Consider the following 27,062-nt stretch of genomic DNA (forward strand, 5'->3'; position numbering starts at 1 on the left):
TTCCTATGCATAACAGTTTAGTAATGGAGAAGGAAAGCAGCTGAAATTAATGGTTGTTTCTGAAAATATATTTGCATGTTGATCTTGCCCAATAAAGGAAAACAAATCAGTAGCACAGTTGAGTTTACATACCTGAATCCTTGTTTTGGATTCTGCACAGAATTCACTGTGTTGACTTTTTAAGGTCTGTCTGGGTGGTTTTGATTCACTTATTCAGTGTGTGTTAACCTTCTTGGTTTTTTAAATAATTTACTGCTACTTTGCTCTAACTCATCAGTGTGTTACCATCTGTTGGCACAAAGGACAGGACATGCCTGGCTTGGATGCTTCATATTTGAATATTAATTAGAAACAGAATCATCCTTTTTCCATAAGTTTTACTTACAAAATGAATATCTTGCTACAAAGCAGAAGAAATACGAAGAAGTGTTATAATACAAGGCTGCATTTATTTCAGGGAGAGTGAGATGCATGACGGTCAAATTCTCCTTCCAAAAGTGGAATCTCAAAAGTTTTCTTCTCCTGGTTAGCAGAATCTTGTTCCTTCTTAGACAGTGCCCTTTTCTTGTCAAACTGCTTTTCCCTTGGAGATAAATCTACCTTTTAGACATGCAAACAAACAAACAAACTATATAGCAAAATTTTCACCAGTGGGACATTTGTAGCTCAGATCTGGATGTGAAGTTCTAATTATGCATACAATAAAGAATTCACAATAAAAGAATTTATGTGAAAGACTGGCTGAGCTTGATTTCCAACTTCAGCCTCTGATACTTTCCGTGGATTTGTGATCCACTTTGTGGACTCAGCTGAGAAAATTGTTTTTGATGTGTTCTGGTATGGTAAAGCTAACATTTTCTAAAATTAAGAACTTTGAAGGAACTGGAGGGTTTGGATGGAGGTCTTGGCTTTATTCCATGAAACAACCTGTAAACATGTATCAGGAACATAAATACTATGGAAGAAACATGTATATAGTTCACACAATCTGGTTTTATACAACCTTTTTGTTTCCTTTTCTTACATTGCCTTTTCTTTTTCCACTCTGCCTTTTACTTATTCCAGATTTTTCCTCTAACCTAAGCTGCAGTACTGCTTTGTGGTTTTAGTTTCAAACCTTAAAATGAAAATGCTGCTGGATGCACAAAGCCAGTGCCCAAAGAGGGCAGTATGGACTGGCCATGTTGTAGAATGGAGAGGTGTTTTTAATTGAATTTCATTCTTGCAGAACTAGGTCATTGTTCTCTAAGGTTGCCTAAATTAAATACAAATTAAAACATTGCATTTAAATCAGTCCACTGGTCATTTAACAGCAAAGGACTTATCTTTACTGTCAAAGCTGGCATAGTTCATAGTGTAAACATACCCTACCACCGGGATTTAACCTTAGAACCACAACTTTAGGGTGGTGAGCAGGTGGTGATACTTTGTGTGATTTTACACGTGGAAATCTTCAGTGGGTAAAGCTGAGCTTTTTCATTGATGATGGGGTGACCCAGGCTGGAAGGGACCTCCTGAAGTCCCAGTCCAGCTTTTGGCTCAAAGATTGGGCAGCACTAAGTTCAGCCCAGGCTGCTCAGGGCTTTGTCCTCACAGGTCTTGAAAACCTGCAAGGACAGTAATTCCATAGCATCTCTCTGAGCCCCCTCTAAACCTCTTTTCTCTACATATGCACAGATAATGCAATGGCAGCTGGGATTTTTGTTTGTTTCTAATGTTTAGTACCCAGGAAGCCAGTAAAAGTTCAGTTCAGAAATTCATGTAATCACAGTGACAGTTTTTCTCACCCACTTAGGAGATATAAGATACTTATTTGATTATTTTTCTAAAAAAACCCCCAAACACCCTTCCCCCCTTTGACACTTCCCTAAACTGCATCCGAGCAAGGAAAAAGAATTTCTTGAGTACTATAAAGTGTGTGATACTTTTGAAAATTTACTTTTTTTCCCCTGCAGGAGCATAGTAAAGCTGCAATACAAATGTTAAACAGAAGCAGTTCAATAATAGCTTTTCACATTTCTCAAAGTAAATAAAATTATTAAATGAGAATTTATATTAATATTTACCCTAAGGCAGAGCTAATCTTTGAAGTGAAGTCTTCTGTTTCAAGTGGTGTTAACAATCAAATGCCAAATAGTATTAGGAGGTACAAATGAGTACTTTTATTTATCTCGAGATCATTGGTACATAATGTAGATTACACAAATATAAACATAAAGCTTAGCAATCATTAAAACTGGATTTGAGATGTTGCACTTTCTTCAAAGTCTCCCTGTTCATTTCTCTATTGCTTAGGTACTGGTTTGTTTCAGTGTTTGTAAATTGAAATGTTTTCTGGAAGGAAGAGAGGCTGTAAATTTTAAACAAAACTCTAATTAGTGTGGTAACACAGTGGCAGAGTCCAAAGAGTTACATTATTAGAGGTGAACCCTAACTGTGATCGTGCTATTTATGTAACTTGCCCAACTTAAGACATTTTCTATCTGTCTGGGTCATTAGGTTGTTCTTCTAGTAAAACAACTGGTATCACATGTAAAATTTGAATCCTGAAGGGGACCCATTTCTTGGCTTTTTATTTGTGGCTTAAGTTTAAATTCTTCTGTCCCTTTAGATAAACTAGTTGGTCGTATTTTCAAAAAAGAGATGACACTTTTAGAGGTTGTCATCGTATTTTGAAGTCTCTTCCTTTCTGTTGTGTTGATTTTTCCCTTGAACATTTGCTAGTTTGGAGAGGTGCATTCAGATAATTCTCTAGACCAGGTGGCTGCCCAGGTGATGCACCTTCTCTTTACAAGGATGGGATAGCACTGTCTGCTCTGTGGGAAGAATTGGATGATGTTTGTCCCTTTCCTTCAGTTATTTGTGATAAAGAGATCAGCCTAACTTCATCTCATACATAAATAATGTTGGCATGTTTGCTTCATGCTGGCTGTTTCTTCTAATGCATTCTGCTCTGGTGTGTGTATTTTGATTTAATCTTCCAAATATTTTTCCGAAATGTGTCATTCACATCTGCCAGCCATGCCTTCCAAATACAGGACTCCTCCAGTTTTGATGGTTAGTGGTTTAATTTTAGAAGTTTAACAGTTCTGCCTCCTTACTTGAAGATACTTAAAAAATACATTAAATTTGCCCATTTTCCTCTGAGATTTCAATTGCAGTAAATGTCACTGTATGATGTGATGTAGGCAATTTTAATTTGTGTCTTAAGAAGAACAGTGTTTGACACGTACTTAGACTGGAGGCTGAGAGATTTGGGACGAACTTAGTCATCTTTTTCCTTTGAAGAGCTCTTATCATCCTTACCCAAACTGGTGATGGCTTTAGATTTACCCAAGATTTGCAGTTCTGTGGGCTAATGATGCTTACACAGAATGACAGCAGAGGGAGAGCGTGGAAACCTGGAATTGTTCTCTGCTGGAGGGCCTATAGGAGAGCAGATCATCCAAATCAGGGGATGGTGGTAACGTAGGTGATGTGCATCCCTGGCAGCTGGAGCCCTTGGACACTTGCAGAGTGTCTGATGTCACCTACATTTCTAAAACCAGAGGCAGGAATATCCCCACAGGACACTTGCTGTAGGGAGCAGGGTAAGTAGCACGGGTGTGGACTATTTCAAGATGGTATAGAGAAGCAATAAATTAAGTATTATTGTGCATTTCATAGTAAGCTCAGTCCTGACACTGATCAGATATGCTCTGAAGGCACTTCTGCTATAAGCAAAATAATCAAAATATCCAAGTGAGGTGAATTTCTCAGTTTATTTACACAGAAGTACAAGGAACACAAGCAAGAAACTTAATATATATTGACTTTAGTCCTCTTTTGAATTTTTACTTTCTAGTAATTTTCCAAAGAAAAGATGGATTTTTACTGGCTTATGACATTAGAAAAAAATGCTGGTATCCAACCAAAAGCATACTTTGTGATATTTGTACTTTTGTGTGCAAATATGAGAGGCTGACTTTTTTTTTTTTGTATGGTTTATCTGATTCAATACATTTACTCTATCTCAGTTTTCTAAGTCTGTACATAAGAAACCCCATGTATTTCTAATTAGGTAGTTAACTTAGAATTAAGATTTATTTAACCTCTGGTTTGAGTAGAAATTCTTAATTAATTGGAAAAAACCCCAAACCTCAAAATCACTTCTTTTAGTTAGCTCTGCCCGAGGAATTAAAAGGAGTTAAATTACATGTATTAAAAAGGTTTAACAAGGCATCTTTTGAACACAGCTCCCCTTGTAAGCAGGGAAAGTATTCATCATTCAGTACATCAGAAACTCTCTCTGATGTGTGAGGTCCTTTAGCTGTGCAAGGATGACAGTTACTAATACTGTTTTTTAAACATTGATTGAAGGAGAAAACATTTCCTTATCCACTATAAATGATCTGGCTGTTAAAATGAACTACACAAACCAAAATAAAGAGTTTTCTCTGCAGCCCCAGAAGAGGTGATTGCTGTCAAAAGCTGCTTTCAACACATCAATATACCCTGTTTTCAGGTCTTCTTCTGGTGACTAAATTCCATTTTAATGGACCTCTCCCTGGTAGCAAGCATGACCTGGCTTAACATGACTTCAACATTCTTTTTGATTATTCTACTACTTTATACTGGGCCTAGGCCTTAACATCTGTTGGTCTTCTTTCAAAGGTAGTACTAAATAGGGAGTTTAATTGTATGTAGTTTTTAAATAACATTTAGTATATTTTAATCCTCTGTTTTTATAAGAATCTTTATAAAAGGCAATACTTTGGAGTAACTGTGGCTTATTTTGAGGGTTGAATGAGATGTGTTAGATTTTAGTCATATGTGCTTATTCAAAAAAAAACAAACTTCAGAGCAAATTAGAAACTGTGACAGAGTAAACTAACACCACTGATTGTTCTGGAGACCTTTAAAGGCTTTTTAGCCTGTTTTGCACTGGTGAAAAAAAGTGTATATCCAGCTCCTTTGCAGAATTTGAGTTGTCTGTGGCTTTTCATCAACTATTCAAAGCATTTTCTTTAGTACCAAGTGCACAGCTAAGCTAACCTGGCATCTGGCTGTCTGCAGGAGAGGTGGCCTCACTTGTATTTTCCCTTCTGCTGGTTGAAGCAGATTAACTGGCCAAAACAAACCAAAAGTCCCTAATCCTGCAGAAAAGCTTGCTGAGAAATCAAATGATAGCTAGTGCTGGTGGAGACAGAGGAGGGGACTGCTGTTTTTGGTGGCCATTGTGTGGGACAGTGCTTACCTGTGTTATGGAACTGCCCTCTCTTCAGCAGCTGTGCCTGCTCTCCTTCCCTAAAGCCCTGTGTGAACCTGATTAGTTAGTAAATCACAGTGAGTGTGTTCTGTGGTGTCATGTATTAAATAGTTGGAGAGACATGATCTGAAATGGTTTAATTCACAATTGTTGCCAAGACATTTGAAGGAAATAAGAACTACTTAGGTCTGTTCATTCCAGGGAGGGGAATTGAATATGGGGTGACAGTCTGGTTAGAGGTCATATTATCATTTATTGCTTTGAAGAGCATGTGCAAACATCAAGGTTAAGGTAATTACAGAATGGTCATGTTCTCATCCCTTTTAATTCCTGGGCCTTTAAAATAAAATCCACCAAGGTGAAACAAGAACCTGGGCAAGGAGTAGAAGCTGAGGTTAATTTGAACTTGAACAGATTGAGGCAACCCTCCATTCTGTCTGTCATTATCAAAGGATTAATTTGCTTTCTGGTGTGGAATGAACAGAAACCTTTATTTAAATACTGAAATAAGAATTCTGTGAAGACCTGTGTGGACTCTGAGCTGTGAAATGACAGAAGTGTAGCACCTGCAGGGAGAAGGAGTGACCTGTCGCAGCACATACATCCTTCTTGTAGCAGCACAAGGATTGGAATAAGGGGCTTATCACGGAGAAAGTACATGCACAGGGAAAGCCTGACATCTGGCACATACACCCAGAGATTTTTAATGTGTGTGGAGGGGTTGCCTTCGTGCTGAAAAGGGAGAGTCGTGAGTCTCGGTGAAAAAAACGTGACTGAAAAAGCTTTGTTTCTTCACTCACCCCTCCCAGCAAATTGCCTGAAAGAGGATCATACACAGTGGTGCATCATTCCTTTTATCTCCCAGTATGACTCACTGAGCCATACATAGCAGCTCGTCTTTTGAGGAGATTTCTTACTCAGAGAAAGCTGGATGTGGAAACAAATATTCAGCGTCAGACTGTTAATGTCACTTTTGCATTAGAATTCCTTCCATGAGAGATAAAAATGGCTTGGCCAGCAATGCCTGTATTAAGCAGGTATTGTGAGGTTAAAAATCCTCATTAGTTTTCTCCTGATTCAGTGCTGTTATTTTTATAATATTCATATATTTTCAGGCAACAGGAATGCTTGTTGATTGCATTAACAAATTCTTGGATATTTTAATATTTGGATTGCTGGTAATGCAAGGTACCAGGTAGCTTTTGGAACATGCTTTAGGCCTTTTCTACTCTGTTTTTGAGAGCTTTCTCCCTATTCTGCCCAGTCATGCCCCAAATAAATTCTCCGGCATTTCTTTCTATTCATTTTTAGCTGTTAAGAAACTGATTGTGACATCCAAGTATGGCTTGTAGCATTGATTCCCTTTAAGATTCTTCTGTCCTCCTTTCAGAAAAATTGGCTTTCTGGAATACCAGCAGCATCCTCCCTCAGTATTTTGCATTAATTTAGTACCTGAGAGATATTTTCTTACCAAGAAAGGTTCTCTTCAGGGTTTCAGTGATTGCTGCTGGACCAGCCCATCCGTCCTTATCCCCAGATGAACTCCAGCCTGAGGATCCAGAGCTCTGTTTTCCTGGTGCTGTTGCCAGCGGCACTTCTGTTCCATGTTGGTTGCTGTAGTAAAGCACTTTGCTGTTTGTGTATGTTGCATGTTTGTTGACTCAGCTTTCAAGATTTTTAAATATGCACTGGAAACTAAGAGTACTTCCTTGTGTTTTGTGACATCGGGAAATTAACGAAGCTGTGTTAGTAAAAGAAATATCCCTGTGTTCTGTTACAGGTTTTGGGATTTGAAGTTGATACGGTGAACTCTGTCCAGTTTTCAAACCACACAGGTAAAAATTTACAGATACTACTCCACAGTCACTCAGCTCTGCTCAACACGTGGCTCAACTCATCCCATGGCAGTGGAGAGGAGATTGGCCTTATGTTTTTGCTCACATTTTCACGATATAGCACGAAAATGTAATTTTCATGTTTTGAATAAAGTCTCTCTGAGGTCTGGATTTGGGAGTAGGGAATGATATGAGGTGGTAATGTCCTAATCTGCCCTTCAGAGTGTGAGTTTCTCTTTGTTAGGCAGTAATCTAATTAACTCAGACAGTGAAATAACACAAATAAGGCCATTTACACAGCCAGGCCTGTGAATGAGGGAGTCTTCAGAATGGTTTTCTGTATGACAGTTATAATCACATTACCAACCCAAACATCAGAGAATACTGAGATAGACTCAGTGTTTCCTATCTTTGTGTGCCTACCAAGATGGCTAGCAAGTATCCTAAAATTTGGAGGGAGGATGTTAATACATTTGGGTGTTTTTTTATTTTTTTATTTATATGATGCACTCACATAATACTTTCAGACTTATTAATATTCAGAGTGCTAGAGAACTTTTATCTTTTGAAAGAAAGATGAAATTTATGTTTATTTTAGCAATACCTTTCACCCAGAAAGGAGCTCCAAGTGACTTGCTGTTTCTGGATCAAAAGGGACATATTTACTGTCTTGGTGGTGATGAGTTGTTTGAGGGGAGATCTACTCTAGATAAAGACATTCTACAGGTGTCTTAAGAAGCAAATCCAGACTTAAATATCTTGAAAAAGAGAAAAATTTGTTTCTGACACAAAAAAAACCAAAAAACAAACCCAAACCAAAACCAAACCAACCAAACAAAAAAACCCCCCACAAATGTACTTTCTTAGTATCTCACAGGAACAGCTGTGTTAATAAACTGCTCATTTTTGGAACAGAGAGCAGGCAAGGAAGCCTCTGTCTTCTCTCACCGTGTTGAGCTCCATGCAGCTTTCAAGAGATTATAAGATGCCTATCATGGAAGGAATTTAGTGTCAACCTGGGAAGAAGAAATTAATGTTTCAAAGGTAGCTTGAAAGCCATCTCTGTTTGTTAAGGAAAGGCACAAAAGAGGTAATAATTAAACAAGGGGGTGGGTGCCTTTCCTGGCTCAGTCAAAAAGCTGCTTATTTTTCTTTTCCCCTTTGGCACAGTACAAAGGTTCTGTCATGTTTTTCAGAGGTACTTAGGTGTAACTTCCATTTCTTTAATGTGTTTAGGTTTGGAGTTTGGGATTTTCTGTTGTTTGGTTTTGGTAGCTGGGTAAAACTCCTGTGATCTTCCAGAAATTAAGCAATTTTTTCATGTTAAATAACTTGGCTCTTAAGGTGCGTGAATACATGTTGTTTGTTGGCTTTCAGTTTCAAGATTAAATCAGCTTTACAGGGCATTAAAAGAGCTTAGAAGAAGTTTTACTGACCATAAACTGAATGTGTCTGAAGGTAGGAAAATTACATTACCAATAGGATGAGCAGGTTCTTAAAACAGAAAAGAAAGAAAATTTTTAAACTTTTTTTAATGGTATCACAGCTGGAGAAAGGAAACCAGTGTTTCATTCAAGATTTGGCAGACATTGGAGGTAGTAGAAGGGTAGTAGATAGTAGTGAGTAGTAGAAGGGTCTTCCCCCAAAAGAAGACCTAAATGAACATCCCAAACCCCAAAATGTCTCAAAGGTCACAAGTCTGTAAAATATAAACACCAGGAACTAGTCCTGGTGTTTAGCAGTGACATTATTTCTTTTTTTTTTTTTCCTGTAATCTTGATTGTCTTAGAAAACGTGTTTAAAAAAATCCCAAAGGTTACCGCACAATCTCATGGCTTTGGGAAGCAGAACTTGTGTCTGGAGCGGTGCTACAATACACAAGCATTGTGTGCTGGGTGAATGGGTGAAGGCAACTTGATTTTCCTATAAAAACAAAATCTTATGAGAACCCTTTCTGGTATCCTCATTAAAGCTGAAGGACAAATTCCTCCTTCAAAATCTAGCTGTGAACTGTAGTTTCTGAGAGAATGCCACATACCGGAGGAGCACAGGTAGAAAAGTCTGTGAGGTTTTGGACATGGTGTTCTTTCTTTCCTTCTTTCCCTGTTTTTAAACTTGGTCCTGGCAGCAAAAGATAAAATGCAGAGAGAATTTATGACTAACAGACTTTCTTGGGTGAATCATTATTGCTCTTTTTTTGCCCTGTCTTTAAATTAGTAAGCTACCACGGGCAACTTTCTGCTGACTCCTGCTCAGAAAATTCAGCTTTCTTTAGTCTCTGATAATCCTGAAATTTGGAAAATGTGCTTTAAATCAGTCCCCCTGGGAGAACAGTTTGTCATGTTGCTTCGTGAGGATCTTTTGTGATTAGAGTGACTCACACTTGAATGGCATTGTGCTTCATGTACAAATAAAAGAAGCTGTCATGCAGCCTACAAAGACTGTGCTTTTTATTCTATTTTACTGTACTATTTGCAGAAGCATTTCATTGTCTGATGTGCAAAAATTAAAATCTAGATTTTTTTTTTTTTTTTTTAATTCTGTTGTCGATGTTTTGGGGTGCATTTTTAATTCCTCAGGGATTTTCATTTTTGTTTTTCATTGGTAGGTTACCAGCAAGCATATAATGTGCTTACTTTGCTGTCCAAATCCTACCTTTGAAACTGCTCTGGAACAAAGAGCCCAGGGTTTTTTTTTTTTCCTGTTCCTTTTTATTTCTAAGCACTTTTTTTGACTTCCACTTAGTGGGTGTGTTGTGGGTGGTTGGTTTGGCTGGTAGGTCTAATACGTGATAAATTATAATTATGTCTTGATGTGATTCCTCATAGTCTGCCACCCATATGCAGTCACTCACACCTGTGTGTGCAGGGGCAAAAAGAAAAGATCTCCACTCATGCCTAACACTGCTAGTATTTCACTCCCACACTGCCCAGCTGTAAAAAATCCAGTGGGGAATTTGGTACTGTATTTCTGTTTTTGTTGAAGGCCTCCTGGTAGCTAAAGATTAGTCATATGTTTAGACCAGGTTGTCTGCCAGAGTTTACATGTGAATTTTGTGACACTGCTGGAACCAGACTGCCTGTCCATCATGTGCCTTAAACACTTGATCTTTCTTCCTTTTTCCCATGTGAAATACTTGGGTAGTGAAGCCACTTGGAATAGTTTTGCAGGGAGCACCACAGGAGGAACTCAAACCTCAGAACAGAGTGTTCTGGGTTGGAAAACAAAGAAATCTTACACGCCTTGCTGTTATGAAATGGTAGCTTAATTTTTGTTTTGCTGTGTTGCTTGGTTGGGTTTTTTTGTTCCTTCTGATATGCTTGGGACTCTTATTTTCTTTCTAACTTGGTTTTGAAAGTAATTAAGAGGATTATAAATACATTCCAAAAGAGAAAAAAAGTACCAGTGGAGGAAGGCAAGACAAAAAAGTGTGTAAATTCATCTTGGGTGTAGTATTAGCTACCTCTCTGGGTTGTGGTTTTGTTTTTTTTTTTCTTTTTCATACAGATGAACCAAGATATTTCCCTGGAGACTGATGAATACATATGTCCTTTTAGAGGGATAAGTGACATAAGTCATGATATCTTACCTGTTTTTCATTCCCTTATGTGCTAAAACCAAACAGATAATTGCAGTAAAAGGTCATAACACAGATAAGCAGAAGGGGTATAAAGTTGTTTAAATGCTTGTGCTCTTGTGTGTGTTTAAAATTACTTACAAATCTGGGAGACTAATGCAGTTAGTCTGAGCCAAGTGGTCTTTTGGAGAGCTGGATCATGATTTGCAATGATCTCTCTGTTCTCTCAGTCCAGCACTGAGGGGAATTATTTGGTGGTTTTGCACATAAAACAAGGAAGACACAGGGAAGACCAGACCCCTTTCAAGATAGTCCCTCTTCCTGGGACCCCAACTTATCCATTCTGCAGTTAGTGAAACACTTTTTGAACATTAGTAACTGGCTTTTCCTTCTGTCCCTCTACAGAAGCTGATTTTTGGTTGTATATTCCACGAGGAGAGCAGGATTAATGCAGGATCACGGGGTTTGCAGCTTGTTCATCATGTTACATGACATTACCCTGGGGAAAGGGCTCAGGGTGATTTCCATTTTGCTGCCAGTTTTGATTTTGTTTGTTTCTTCTTACTCCAGCATAATTCAGTTCCTAGTGAAATCACAGTTCTCTGCAGATCCAGTGAAGGCATTCGCCTTTTTTTTTTTCTGTCTGAGTAGCTGGGGCTTCCCTGAGAGCTTCCCTAGGGTTTTGTTTTTCCCCTGGCTGTTGTGTGATTAGACTTTAGGTTGTATTACACTTTACCACGTAGTAAAAAGGCTCCTTTAGAACCTTTGGAAGTCATTGCTACAGAGTTCAATGTCCCTGCCCCGTGTGGGTGAGTTACCAATTCCTGAGCTAAGCTGGGCTGCTGCCTAATATTGTGTTTCCACATTTATTTCTTCCCCTCAGTGGAGGGATCAGTGTGACATGAACCCCGTGCATTGAGTATTTAAGGCAGCTTGGTACAGACAGCTTGACACAGTCATGTGAACTCTTAGTTAAATGGTGAATTTGTAGGGGTGCCTCCTGAGAATATCTAGATTGTCTGGGCAATCTATCATATTTATATTTATGGCCACGTGTGAGGCAAAAATCTGCACTTTTGCCAGCAGACCTTGCTTCTGGGTGAAAAGTGCACCCAGTTTCATTCATGGCCACAGTGGAAGGACCCTGTTGTGTCCCTGTACTGGCTTTGCAGTGCTACAGAGATTCAAGGAAGAGGAGAGGACAGATGATTTCTCTCTGGCACTGCAGGTGTGACAGAACAAACATCTGCATATGTGTTAATTAACCAGCTCCTGGGGTTAGGTGTAGTCAAGGGTTCCTCATACAGTCAGGGGCATGAAGAACTAGAGGTGTGCCTGGGTGTTGACTGTTGCAGTTTTGAATATCACTGTCTTCTGCTATGAAACCACAGCCCTGACATGTGGAAATCCCCTACTTTGTCCATTTCTTCACAGAGACTTTGTGGGAGGCATTTGCCTGGGAGAGAGTGGTGGTGGCTGATGTGAGTCAGGCCCCCAGCCAGCTGGCAGCGAGTCGTGTTTTAGAGGCTTGGCCTTTGTGAGCTGAGGAGAACAAAATGATCCATCTGCTCACCATACTGTGGGTGTATTTGCATTCATAAGAAGGGAAAACTGAAAAATGTGCTTAGACTAAGCTCCAGGCACCTTTTGGCAGTTACTCTAATAACACAGTTTAGAGTGATAATCAAAACCAACAGTTTTTATCACAGAATTGCCTAACTGCAAGAGCAGAAGTTATCACACAGGGGTGGTATGGAAGAAGATACATGATTTTAACATTTCACTTTTCCTAATTCCAGTTAATAAAAAGGTAAGCTTTTTAACAACCTCTGATTTTATGGAAGTTGGGAGAGTTAAATCGTGGGTACTTCATCTAAAATCCTGGAGGAAGCCCCACTCTTACATATAGGGAAGGGATTGGTGCCACCTAGATGGGCAGTAGGCTTTGACAACAAGGTGCAAGGTGCATTTACATTTTTCAATAAATATTTAGATTCTGTTAAGGGAAATTATTTTTCTTTTCCTTGAAATTGGCTTCCATGGAGCTTGGTCCACTTTGCTGAAATCGTTTCAGCTTCTCCCGAGTAACTTCACATTCCATCCTCTTCTCGGCTGAGAATATTGGCTTGTAATTCTTAAGAGATCATTCAAGGATAAGAGTGTATGGATATTATTTGTCTGTTTATAGTGTCTTTCTGCTACTCATTTCCTCCTCCAGGATTCTCAGTACTAAAGCTGTGCTATTTTGGGAAGAAAATCTGTCAGATGACATTATATGTCTCTTCGTTACATGCAGGTCCCAGCAAGCACCACATCTGATGGGGTGCAGCAGTGCTGCATATCTCGGTATGGACAGATCCACAAGCCTGTTAAGCTTGTCATCTAACTGTCAATTTTCTCTTTTTTAATATAGTATAAAATAACAAAGATATGTTGTGCTGACACCCTCCTCCAGTGAAGCCTAAAACATATGTTTGTCACCCTCCGCACAGGAAAGGGGTAGTTGCAAAGGCTCCATGGGAAATCTTGCAGGAGCTTGTGTGTTCTCAGCTTGATTTGCTGGTAAATGGACAGTCTCAAATTGCAGTGTAGTCATTCTTTGGGAGACAGAAGTGCTAAGAAGAAGCTGAGCACATCCAACTGTTCTGCTGACAGCAGCTTTTATTTGGCAACAGCATTTTACAGAAGAGGTGAAAATGCTTTTTGATGCTGATAATTGATGTGGTCCCTGCAAGTGTATAATGTGTGATCTGAGATAGAAAATCCAACTCTTGAAAAAAAATTATCTGGCATTTGCTTTGCAGGTTATGCCCACTGGAAGGGTCAGGTGTTGAATTCAGATGAACTTCATGAACTGTATGAAGGACTGAAGCTGAACAAGGTCAACCACTACGATTATGTACTCACAGGTGAGATGAGCTGCTTCCCTGGAGTTCTCATGAGATGTAAACAGAACTAAAGAAATATAAACCATATCCCTCCTTATTGCAAACCATGCAATTAAAATTTCCCTCCTTTGGTTCCTCCTGCAATTTCATCTGTATATTATAGTCCCAACCTCTTGTGCTGTTTAACTTGGAACAGCCAGAGCTCTCCAGCCTGCAGGTTGTAACTGGGTGGGTAAATTGATCCCCTTGTATAATTTACAGACTTGTACAGGCCAGTCATGTGCAGGCATACAGTCATGTTTTGGGAGTGCCTCTACTGGAAAAAAAGGATGAGGAGTGTCAGAGTATTATTTTAAAATTTATTAGGAAGACACGAGTTTAACCCTTTCTCCTAAATCTGCAGCACTGGCACTCTGTGCTACTGCAACATGATTTTATGCAGAATTGTATGTCCTTGATTTTTTTGCTTGATCTTTGAGGCATAATGCTTGGACACAGAGCAAAGTATAAGCAGGGTTGGATTTTGGGTTTGACTCTTGTCCTGTCTTGATTTTTTGCTCTTGTTACTATGTAGGTCATCTGAGTAAATACAGTTCTGCAGTGTTTTCCTTTGCTAGCACTAAGTACAAAGTGTTTATAAATACAGGCAAAGAGAACTTCTTGTAAAACATTTTCTAGAAATGAGAGATTCTACATGCAGTTTTTATTAAAGATTGCTTCTCATTCAATTCCTGCTTCTCAAAAGTAGGTTACTAATCAGGTTTCACCTCAGTAAGAGTTGTGCATCTGGTTTAGATTACAGTATCATTTTTCTATAGCAGTGAACAGTCACTTTTTAAAGGTAAGCAGAAATATATAACCAGATTTAACTGATTTCATGGCTTCCACATGTAAGGAAGTTCTTTATATACAGGGAAAATTGGAAACTTTAAGTGTATGGATTATAACTCCACAACAGTCATTCTGGCTGGAAGGGTATGACATGTCTGAAGAGTTATTGTCAGGGCTTTTTCAAGGAATATCTCCAAAATAAAGGAGACTAAATAGAAAGTAGATTGAACAGGTAGGTTCTTAACAGTAGGTTAAGAAATTAATTTTGGCATAAATGAGTTCTTTGTGATTGAGAAATAGATGAACACCTTTTTTTTCCTTGAAAGAACTCTCTCAGAGGACATTTCCAGGAAGAACACACTGTATTGCAGGAATTTTCAGGAGATGCTAGTATGCAAAAATTCTAAATAGTGTTTGAGTATTCTTTTAGCTGAAATGTTCCTTTTTTATTTTACCTCCAACTCTTGGAAGAGACCTCTACACCCTTTCTATCACAGTCTTGTACTGGCAAAATGGATGTAAGAGATTAAAAGTGGAAGAATGAGAAACAGAAATCTTCAGCAAAAGAAAAGAAATTTCGGAGAAAAAGGGAATCTTTATTAACACGCCTTTTAAAATAGGATTTGTGGGTAGATGGATCAGTGTGTTGTTCAAGTTTGTTTTAACATCTCATTCACTGTAGACATTTTCAGCATGGACAAAAAGAAGGCATGGGTAGAAATGTCAGTAATTTCTTAATATCCAATAATACTTCCAGTGTTTTATTCTGCAGCTGCACTGTGACTGAACTTAAAATTCAGGTTTTTTTCATTCAGGGCCAAAAGTCAGATTTTTCTCTTCAAACAGGAAGAGCCATTCACTATAGTGGGCAACTACTTTGTACCTCCAACAACCTGGATATGATTATTTACACACTGAAAACAAATTGATTTCTGAACGGACAGGATTTTATTGTTAATTGTATGTCTGGTGACTGTAGGTATCTTGGCTGAGAAGGAAGTTATTGTCTTTAGGCCACTTAGACAAAGTACCACTGTTAACTTTTGTGACTGTTGTTATTTGTAGATCTTCATATACTTGTTTCATTTACAGTAAAAGACTCAAAGTAAGAGAGAAACTCCAGTTCAGTGTAATTGTTTTAAACACCTCTGTCAATAATGTTAACCAAACTGTGTATTTTGTTTTTTTCAGCCAGTCTATAACAAAAATCTTTGCTTGGCTTTTTCCTGATTATCAGCATTTCATAGATGTAAGGCAAAGCATTTTGGCCAAAAATCTTGGAAGCTTTTTCCATTTCTCTGCAACATCTAAGAATTGATCAATTTTGCAAGTTTAAAAAAAAAAATCTCCAAAATGCACTTTTAAATATTTTAGTAGAGCGGACATTTCCAAGCTGAAGGTTTGAAGATGTTACCTGGCTCAAAATAATAGTATTGAATGAACTAAAATAAATTAAAATAAAATTGTTAATTTATATATGCTGCAAATTAAGTTGATATATAAATATATAAATTAAGAAACATCTATAAAATAAAGAAATTAATTATTAAATAAGAATATTGTGGTGCTAGCAATGTGATTAAGTCCTTAAAATATAGTAAAATTTATTTCCATTTTTTTTCACTGCTAAGCCTAAAAACCAGGAATTTTATTCGTCCTTTGGCCATTGCTCTAAAATATTCAAAATTAAAACTCCATTGCATTAGTGTGCTAGACTTTATCAGCACCAACATTAATAATAAGAATTAAAAAATTGCTTTAAGACAGAGTATGGGAAAAGTATATGGAAATTAAAATATTTACTACATCATAAATAATACTTATTAGACTGCTGTTTTGATGAAAAGGAAAGGTTCTTTCCTTTTAGCCTGACCTTTATTTATGTATGTTCAAGCATTTTGAAATTGTATGAGCCCTTTATATATAAGATATTTAGTAAATGGATTTTTAAGGTTATATTTGTAGTTGTCTGAATTTGTTTCCCACCAATTTTTCCTGAATGAACTACTAAAATGCCTTTGTTTTAAAAATGCATTTATCCAAAGAATGAGAAGTATGCAGCATTCCTATCAAAAACTACAAACAGAAGAAGTGTTCATGAAAATAGACTTCAGAAATGTCTTTTTTTTTCCCCCAAAGGGTATACAAGAGATACATCATTTCTTGCAATGGTGGTGGATATTGTCCAGGAGTTGAAGCAACAGAATTCCAACCTTGTATATGGTAAGGAAGTGCATTATAATCCTTTCTGTTTCATCACTATGTTTTTATTAATTTTATTCATTTTACTGTTTTAGGATGACAACACTGCTGTGATGTTATGCAGCATTTCACAACCATCTTCTCCTCTGATCTGGGGGCTCTCTGAGGCTCCAGTGGTGTTTCATTTCAGCTTTAAGTGTTGAGGGACTTGGCTTTTTATCTTTCTGATTTTATGCCTTTCAGTATGTTTCTTGCATTGTGCTGTCCAAGGGAGAACGTACCTTGAGGTCTGACTGTCTGTATCCAAGAAAGGATAAAAATCCCAGCCAGCTGCTGCTGGTGGTAGTTCAGAGGCTGCATGTGCTGATGGCTGAAGCCTCTCCTTGACTTCCCAGTCAGTCAAAAGCAGGATAGACTCTCCTGTGTTGCCCTGCCATGGCTTCATGTAACATCCCATAAATGTCTTACTTTGCCTTGTAAGCTTCATGATTTACCTTGAACTCCAAAGCTTTTTTTAGCTCTGGTGCCTTCTGCTAAAATATGGGAGCAACAGGCTCTAGCAACTGTCCTCATTAACATGGCATGTCAGGCTTAAACCTGTGGAAATAAAATTCTCCTCTTTCCTTCCTGAATCTCTTTTGGGACTTTTGAACATAACCAGCGTAGGCTTGAATTGAGCAAAATGTTTAGAGTGGCAGGGCAAGGTCAGGGAGGATTTAGTGGGATAAAAAGCTATGAATTATGGTCTTTAGCTGTCATCTTCAGTAAACTTCAGTAAACTGTGTGGTCAGGAAGCATTTAGAAAGATTGGCAGGATTTGCAGGTGTCTACTGCTGATGACTTAAAATTAACAAAGCACGGTGCTCATTTAGCAAAATGTAGCAGAGAGATCTTCACTGGGTTTTGTTGGATTTTTACTCTTTATTAACACTGTTGCATTGTCAGATTCTCCAGAGCCTTGTATGAAAACTAAGGACTGTTGGAATATGAGTAGAAAGGAACATCTGACTGTATAGAAAAGGAAGGAAGAGGTCAGATGTTGAGATCACAGCTAGGCTTCCAAGACCCTTTATATTTAGTAAATAGACTGTAAGGAAATGTAAGGAAATAATTTTAAAATGTAAAACAAATTACCCTCTTTTTATTCATAGAAAAACTTCCTTAAATACTGATTGGATTTGTATTTCTTTTTTATCTTGCTAAAGGCTCTTTTAATATAATGAACAATGTTCCTTTTTGAAGTTCACTGTGGCTATTTCCATGCTCTGAAACTGAGGACACTTGGAATACATTGTTAATGCTGCTGATGATACAGAACCCATCCCAAACACGTTAATATTACTACACCAAATATGAGTTCATGTACTTTGGCATGGATTTTCTTACTGTTTCATTATAATACACTTTTTATTTAATATACACACAGCATTTTGGTGTGTACATTTGGCATGTATTTTTTTACACTAAAGTAGAAATGGGACTCTTTTCAGACCTATTAGCTTCTCCCACTTTTCTTCCCAACTGTACTACCATTCCAGAGTTTAGGGTTGGGGAGTGTTTGTGTTCTCCATAACAAAAGGCCCTTTACTCCCAGCACTCAGATCCTCTCATCCTCATCATCTTCAGACATAACAACGTGGAAGCAGGCAGGAGAGGGTGATCCCAACTTGATAACTGTTTAAGACATGTCCTGCTCTTTCACGATTGGCAGCCACCAGTTACAAATTTCAGGCTGAGTGTGCTGCAAGAGCTGTGAAATTATATAAGCTATGAGATGCTCAGTGCTATTACCTAGAATTTTTCCCTCCAACCAGGGTCTCTATAACTGTACCCCATTTCTAAACCTAAATTTATTCTATTACAGTGTGTGATCCAGTGATGGGTGACAAATGGAATGGAGAAGGCTCTATGGTTAGTATCCATCTGTTTGGATTCTCTGTGCAGTGAATGTTTGTTTTATGAAGATGTGTAAAGGTTTATTAATTTTTAAACACCCAAACTGAGCTACTTTGCCTAAGTGTGGCTTTGAATCCCAGTAAGTAAGTTTGTGCTTTAATTTCTTGTATTTGAATGAGTTTAGTATGTGGGAGGAATGACAGCTGCATAGCCCTGGGATTATTTCAGGCTCTCTGCTGAGACAACAGAGGGAATACAGACCATGTCTGCAGGAAAATATCCTGATACTCTCCCTCCCTGTGTCACTGGAGTTCTCTCATCTTCTGTCAGGACCTCTGTTTTGGCTGGTAGCCTGGCTGGCATTGTCAGCCATCGTGTGAATTGTCACAGCACTGGAACCTAAATGAAGATGAGTTTTTTCGTGTGGGATCCAACAGCTGTTAGGATTGGGCTGTGATCAGTGATGGAAAAGCTCCATGTGCCAATACCAGGCTGCACACTGACAAACATTCATTTTTGATCAAAACTAGCAAATCATTTCAGTAAAAATACAGTGAGGGAGAGTTGCAGTCCCACATTGCAGATCCTGCATTTGACACTGTTTCTTCTTCCCTAGTATGTGCCCAAGGATCTCCTGCCAGTCTACAGGGACAAAGTTGTACCTGTTGCAGATATAATTACTCCTAACCAGTTTGAAGCTGAGTAAGTGCTTATTTCATTTTCTAGCCAAATAAACTTGGGGACAAAAGCAGGGAAGGCCGATACCCCATTATTTTATTTGTCTCACTATAGTGCCTTATGTATGTATGTTTTGGGTTTTGGTTTTTAGCTGTTACTTTCAAGTGGTGCTTTTCAGACAACCTCAAATGTTCCATACTGAAATCAATAAAAAATCTGGAAGTTATGTGAGGAAAACATTCTTCTTGTTTTCTCCAGTCTCTCATTTTCATGATTACTTCTTGTTATCCCCAGAGGCCTGTATCTAGGGCAGGTTGAAAAAATACCTTCCCCATCCTTACCCATTACTGTGGAAACTTTTATTGTATGTTAGAATATCAAAACTGAGATAGTTGGGTTCAACCCCCCAAAACTAGGTTCAGAAATACCACCATGTCAACATCTCATAGGAGCTAAGAATTTAAATGCCTGCTGCTTGTCCTGTCTACATAGGACTGTGACGCTTTGGTCAGGAGATAATCTGTTGTGATACATCACAGGCTGTCCCCTGAGGGGAGGGAGCAGCTACATGGGAGATGGAGAGAAGACACTTGTAAGGGAATTTTTGTGGTACAGGGATCTCTAGAGGAGGCAGGTTAGGGCTGGTGTGAGTCCTCTGCAGAAGCACTGTGTGTCTGTGCACGTAACCTTTAAAGACAGCGGTCTGGTCCAGCAGACCGTGAAGCTACAGAAGGTTTAGGCCTGTTTGGTGCAGTCCAAGCTTTTCTCCTTTCAAAGGATAAACAGAGCAGTCACTGCCTGGAGAACTTGAGCTCTTCTAAGATTTCTGTTTCATTCTCAGGTTACTCACGGGCAGGAAGATTTACACCGAAAAAGATGCTTTAGAGGTAAGTAGGGAAAGGGCAGGGTGTGTAAGATCTCTTTCTGCATTCCTGCCTGCAGTGCTGCAGTTTGCAGTTTGTCTTTAACCTTGAAGTCACTTTGGCCTCCATCCTTTCTTTCTGTATATCAAAAAAGTTCATGCACTCCAGGCATAAAACATGTCCTATTTTAGTGTCAGACTTCGACAGAAACTTCCAGAAAGAGCTACAGCTAAAGCCATTACCTTGGTAATGAGTAGATCTCTGTGAGGTTGCTTTCCTGCAGTGTAAGAAGAGAGGCAGCAGCACATGTGGCAAGTACCCAGACACTTGTCACTGCTGTAGAAATGCTTTGTTTGGGGTGAAAACCTCGGGTGACCCTGGGCATCAGGAACCTGCTCAGGTCTCTCTTTTTGCTGTCCACGTGTGAGTCATGCAGCAGCAAGGCTGAGTGTGAGGACAGCTTTTCCTCCTTCTCCCAGACAAATCCACAGCATTGACAGCTGCTGTCATTGCCATAGAGAGATGATAGATGGCCTGCAAATATATTGCATCGAGGTGTAAAGATTTACCCTTTCATACAAACTGAAGAAAATAAAAAGCTGCAGGGTTTGGTGGTGAAGGACAAAATAGGAATGTGGTTTTATTGATGTCTTGAGAAGGTCTGAGCTCTTTGTTTTGTTGACTAGTCAAGTGCTTTCATAATGGACTGATGTTATTCCTCCCAGTTTGGTTTTGAACTTCAAAAGAACACAAAATCTCTAAACAAACAGCAGCTGCAGTGGCACCCTGGAGAGTAGCTGGGGGTCTGTCAGCCCAAATGTTTGTTGTTTTTTTGCTGTAGCGACGTCAGACAACATGGGTTGCTTACCATTGATTCACTGCAGGAAGCATCTAAAAAGATCTCAGCTGTTTTATTTTCCCCCCCCCCCCCCCCCAAGTTTTACAACCCCAGTTTTACATCACCCCACTGTGCTGGGTGAGGGTGATGAGCTGTGCTTTATGCCACTAACTGCAACTCAGTTCTTCCATTCTCATCCTCACCAGTGGAACCACGGCCTTGAGGAGAACACAATTAGCTGGGCAGCCATTGTTTTTAGATTTACATGTTTCAGCTGCAAACACAAGTTGCATGTGCTGAACAGTTGTGCAAGTTAGTTTTCTGACTGTTTGGTGTGATAGCATTTGTTTGTGATGGGGTTTAAAAAAATCTCTTCCGAAGAGGTGGAATTATATTTAGGAATGAAAGCATTTTTAAAATAGTTGCTTGCAGGATATTATATTTTAATCTGTCTGTCTCCCCAGCTGCATATCGTATATAGTCTGTCCTTCTGAGTAATAATCCATGCTGGAATTTGCCCCCTTTTGAGGTGGTAGGAATTCTGGCATCAACTTCCATGGTGATATGCTTTCATTTCTTCAACAAGACTAGTGATGACAGTATAGTCATCTAACATAAAATTAAATATGATGTAATATTAATGTAGAAGGGACTAAGTCCTATGACTAGAAATAGTGGAGATTAGGTTCTTGGTGAATTGTGACTGAGAAATGAAATTTAGTTTAATACTATTTCACAGTTTGATTATGTCAGTGTATGCTGGTGGATTTATTGCTTCTTTAAAACCCAACTGATGTCTGTGCAAAGAGGTCTGACAGTTGAAGAAACCTGGAGGCTTAGACAAGAAAGAAAAGCAATAGAGAATTAAAAAATAGCAGAAATAAATCCGTCTGCTCATGAGTCATAGCTAGCCTGAGAGGATTTTTAGTTAAACTCTGCTGGGAGAATTAATATTTTATCTGTGTTTTATGCTAAACTCATTACTGAAGTCATTCTTTCTTCTGTGAAATCAAAATCACTTCTTTCTGTAGTAACCAATTATGATGTCAGAAGTAGGGTATTTATGAGTTTAAGGAACACACAGAGTGAAAATACACATGCAAAGGTATGTAATTTGGAAGTGTAATTTGGAGGTTGAAACAGAATGAGAAAGGAATATTGAGACAGACACACTTGAACCTCTGATTTGACTTTTTAATGTTTTGTTAACTCTTAAAGCGGTACCTAAATAAGATTTCAGGGCCTGGATTTGTTGGCTTTCTAACAGGTGTTTCAAGATGCCAGCTCAGGTGAACATGTCTGTGTATTTGTTCTCCTGTTCTTTTGATAATACGTTCTGAAAACGTGATACAGGCAAAAAATCTGATCACAGCTGAAACAGAGTGTTCTTTTCAGAGGAGCATCCAAAGATAACACAAACAGAGACGCTTGTTTATTTTAACAAGTGTGTACATTTAAGTGTGGATGTTTTGATTCCCCTATATCAAAGTAATGCCTCTAATTCAAGTGAGTTATTTGAGCAGAAACTGTTTTTTCTCTTTACAAAACATGCCAAGATAAGGTCAAAAATCCTAAGTATGATGCAAAGTTTATGCAACACATACTGCAGTCACTGATTCCTGCCTTTTTGTACATGGAAAGGTAATGGATATGCTCCATGCCATGGGACCAGAGACTGTGGTGATCACAAGCTCAGATCTACAGGCACCTCTGGGAAATGACTACTTAATTGCTCTGGGAAGCCACAGAAAAAGTAAGTCATGAACCCCTCCCTTGACTGTACTTTCTTTTAACTTGTCTCTTGATGAAGCAGTTTCACCACACCCATCTGTAGTGCATGGAAGGACCATAGATCCCTAAGGGAACAGCTTTTCCTACAGTGATATCAAGGAGTGGTAAGACTGGGGCTGCTCCATGAGGGAAGAAAAGCTGGGAGCTGAGTGTGATCACAGCACAGGCAGAACACCCACAAGACTCAGACCCACTGTATCTGAATAAGGTGAGCAGGACAGGTCCCACTGAGAGGCCAGTGGTCATCAGAGGAAGGTGAGACAAGCCAGGTCTGAGATTAATCTGGAAAATCCAATCATTAAGTCAGGACAGCAGGGCTGAACACAGGAATACCTGCAACAGAGCTCAGGCAAGAGTGCTTGTACCCAGGCCTGAGCTTCTCTGCAGCTCCTGGGCAGAGGGTGCAGGGTGGGGTATGTCCTGGGTGAGTTTTATCAGGCCTCTTACAGCCCCTAGTAGTGCCCTGAGAGTAGTGGTGATATAAAACAGGAACTTGGAATGTTTTGAATACTTTTCTGAAAAGTTACAGTGTACTGTTAGCAGACTGTTCCTCCCCTGATAGGTTATAAAATATCCTTCTGTTCCTTCTTTATATTGCCCTTTATTCCATCACCAAGATTCACTGTGTCTCAGACTGTCACACAGTGTTTCCACCTGAGAAGGGTACAGTTTTGAGGAATGAAAAATGAAGGTGCTATCTACCTCCTCCCTCTTAAATGAAGTATGTAGAGTATATAAGTTGTAAATGCTACCCCAAGTTGGCCAAGTTTTTGAAGGTTGTGCCTTTTAAAACCCCTCTCTTTTAAAGTACAAAGTTTACAATACTCCTTAGCAGCTTTACATTCCAAACTACAGAAGAATTCAAATCTGATGATCACTTTTAAAATTATTTCTTTTTAAATTCTAGTAAATGCTATTGTGGTAGTTGCTGGGTCTGTTACTTAACTGTCTGTTTGTGTTATAGCTAAAGCAGATGGTACCAGGATAACACAAAGAATTCGAATGGAGTCTCCTAAAGTGGATGCTGTCTTTGTTGGAACAGGAGACCTGTTTGCTGCTATGCTTCTGGCATGGACACACAAGCATCCAAACAATTTGAAGGTGTGGGAGAAGTTACTCATCTCTCTGCAAGTTTAGACCATGTTTCTTCTGGGTTTTTTATGACTTTTAATCTATGACATTGTTTAAAGACTGTCTTCTGTTTTGGCTTTTTTTCCTCACCTCAGAGGAAAAAAACCCAGAATTTCCCTTTTGCCAAAAGGAGCATTGAACAGTTACATTTGCATTTCAGTTGGATTGATTTTGTAATTTTTCCAAATAAGATGTTGTTCTCTCTAGAGAGAGAGACTGCATGCATGTTTGTAATTACATTTTTTTATCCTCATGTCATAATAAGCCCTGAAGACAATTTCTCAGATCTATTTTTCTGTTCCTTTCCCTTAAGTACATAAAGTCCTCGATATGGGTATATGGTTTCTCATACCTGTTTTGGGAGAATTAGCTCAGTTGGTTAGAGAATTAAGTCAAAAACTTTTTTCCCCCAAACTCTATATTACATGGTTGTCATCCTGCTTGTGTCATCAGTCATGTTTGCCTTTTAATAGCCGTGTTTTTGAAATAATAGTAACATTAAACTAGGCAGCTGAAGTTTTACTAAAACCTGAATATGTTATGTTGATGCAGGTGGCATGTGAAAAGACTGTGTCAGCCATGCAGCATGTTCTGCAGAGGACCATTAAGAGTGCAAAAGGTAATTAATTCAGACCTTGTTCCCGTGTTCTGTCTGCATTTGCATCAGAAGAAACATTCAAAGAGCTTTGTGGGTTTCCTGACTAAAGGCAGCTCTCAGTGCAGAGGCAGCCAGAGAATTTACAGGATGAGAGCTTGTTAGTCTTGTCTGCATGTTCCTGACTGTGTCCTCCAAGCTATCTTTGACAACAGCTGACTGAAGATGTCACTGTTTAGCTTGTAGTGGGACCACAGTCGTGCTGACTGTGCTTGACTCAGCTCTGCAAAACAGAGGCAGAAGAACATGAGGAAATGCCGAGTTTGATGTGCAAAAGGGCTTCTGCTTTAAGTGTAGCTCACTCACTTTCCCCTTGAGTGTGTGTTTAGTATTGAGAGGGGTTTATCAGCAAATAATAATTTCTTTGCTGGGTTGGCCATGTGAGGAGTGATTTTTTTCAGCTTCTGTCCCCTTGGACTTCCCATGTCTTTCAGTTCTAAGGAGATCCAGATGGGATCTCTGGGTTCTCAGAGCATGTCTGTGTGACTTTCTAATTAACAGCAGAGCGGTATTTTTTGCCTGGAGAGAGGTGCTGAACAAGGATTATAGAAAATCACAGTGCTGACCTGGATCTTGTACCTTGGAAGCCTTTAGCAGGGGGTTGTAAGGGAGACTGGGGAGGGGAAGGGGGGAAGGTAGAGAAAATCGTGGGATAACAGAAAAATGCAACTTGTTTCTTTTTATATTTCTGTTTTTAATGACATTCTGATGTCATCTTTTTAGCACAAGCTGGAGAAGGAAACAAACCAAACTCAGCCCAGCTGGAACTGAGAATGGTCCAAAGCAAAAAGGACATAGAAAACCCAGAGATCATAGTGAAAGCCACCGTGTTATAAAGGCTGTACGTCTCCAATAACGCACAATGTATTGATGTCCTCATTTCTTTCCTGTAAATTGTAATATTTGCCTTAGATCTGTGACAGAAACCTGACTTTCATGAAATAGTGCCCAGCATAGGCAGATATCCACTCTCAAACATATGTGCTGGCCTTGCTCAGTTTAAAAAACAAAACAGTTAGTGTGCATTTGAGCATATTCCAGGTATCCAAATGGCTGTCGGATTCACTTAGTCTGCGTAATGACCCAGGGCAGGAGAGAACAATGTTCCTGCCTTGCTGAAGACTTTAGATGTGAATTTGCTAATGGAATGCTTGACTGACTGGAAAATGTATTTCAGGATGGCCCCTAGTGCCAATGGAGCTGGCTCCATGCTCCCTTTTCCTGGAGATACCTGGTTACCTGCTCAGGTATTCAGTATCTCAGCTGCTATGAGACTAAGCAGGGTTAAAGCTACACACAAAGTTCTGGTTGTGTGTAGGAGTACTTTGAAGATGTTTGGCATGTTCAGTACTCTGAAGTGACCTTGAGGTGTCATTCATGTTGCTGATTTCTGCTCCTGCTTCTGGCCTGTGAACAGCTGCACAGTTTGGGACTGGCTGCTTATTTCTAATGTCCGTGGGTGCCCACATGATTTTCTTCCAAAAGCTGCTCCAGAAACACCTTCATTAATAAGATAATACTTTTTTATTCAGTAGCATTGGTTAGGAGTTTGTAGTTCTACCTCCAAGGTCAGGTTTGATTCTCTGTTTTTTAACTAAGGACAAACATTCTGTTAAGGACAAAGGAGAAAGCAGCTCTTACTCTGAAAGGTGGCTGCCCTGGTTTGTACTTAAAAACTACATAGAGCACTTCCACAGTAGTAAGCACTGTAGACAGGCTTATCAATGAAGCAGTGTGGGAAAAGTATTATTTTTGTTTTAGTAAGTTACATGTGTTTACCAAATGCAGCAAAACATAGAAAATTATCTTGTTCATAATGTAACTCTCTGCAGCCAATTAGAGATCACAGAAATGCATTGTTATTAGTAATGCATCTTAATTTCAAAATTCTTCTTCATAAAGCTTCAAAATGGAATTTTTTAATAATTTCAGTGTCCAATACATCACAGCCACATCCTGAACCACTGGGACAGACATGCAGACGAGATCTGTATGGGACCCATGTTCTTGATGTCCCAAGATGAGGGAGGTCTGGTCTGCTGTTCACATTCAGTTGATGAGCTTTGTTTGTCTCAGACTGCATAAAGGGATTAAAATTGCATTTCTGATTGCAGGAACATGAAGAAAACTTGCATTAGAGGAAAATTTTTCTTGATTACCCAAATAGGCTGAGGAAACTCACTCTTGGGTATCTCCCAGATACCTTTCCCTTATCTTCCTCCTCACACCTGCCTAACCAATAAGTCTTCACTTATCCCATCATTGTCATGAATTTCTGCCATTGTAAAAGTTAATTGTTTTCACCTAGTAGAAGACTATTTTATTCTTGATGTAAATTTTTAGCTGAATAGGTTTTCTTTAATAGAATAGTTATCATAATTATTAAGTTTCTGAAATCCCTAATTTTTAATATCTTTGAAGCAAATGAAATTTAAGAGGAACGTGTTTTGCAGTAAATATAAGAGCCAAACTTCAGGCTTTCACTCTCAACAACCAATATTAATTTTATTTCCTCTCGTGCATTTGACATAAAAATGGAAAAAAAAATCATATGACTCGAGAATTTTAAGGAAAAAACCACCAACAGAAATTATCTACAAAATGTGACTCTACTGCCACTGTTTTTAGT

General features: G+C 38.9%; 1 protein-coding gene across 1 annotated transcript in view; it reads left to right on the forward strand.

The window, feature by feature from the left end:
• PDXK (pyridoxal kinase) overlaps positions 1-25,293 on the forward strand; it is a 39,704-nt gene extending 14,411 nt beyond the window's left edge. Inside the window, exons 2-11 of the mRNA XM_027636695.1 lie at positions 7,029-7,083; positions 13,465-13,569; positions 16,519-16,602; positions 18,446-18,492; positions 19,094-19,179; positions 19,997-20,042; positions 22,498-22,609; positions 23,612-23,748; positions 24,331-24,397; positions 25,157-25,293. Coding sequence (XP_027492496.1) covers positions 7,029-7,083; positions 13,465-13,569; positions 16,519-16,602; positions 18,446-18,492; positions 19,094-19,179; positions 19,997-20,042; positions 22,498-22,609; positions 23,612-23,748; positions 24,331-24,397; positions 25,157-25,269 — 852 coding nt within the window. The 3' untranslated portion in view covers positions 25,270-25,293. The remainder of the gene's footprint in view (positions 1-7,028; positions 7,084-13,464; positions 13,570-16,518; positions 16,603-18,445; positions 18,493-19,093; positions 19,180-19,996; positions 20,043-22,497; positions 22,610-23,611; positions 23,749-24,330; positions 24,398-25,156) is intronic.
• Positions 25,294-27,062: the final 1,769 nt, after the last annotated feature.

Source organism: Corapipo altera, unplaced genomic scaffold (assembly GCF_003945725.1).
Source record: "Corapipo altera isolate COAL_440 unplaced genomic scaffold, ASM394572v1 0, whole genome shotgun sequence".
NCBI classification, from domain to species: domain Eukaryota; kingdom Metazoa; phylum Chordata; class Aves; order Passeriformes; family Pipridae; genus Corapipo; species Corapipo altera.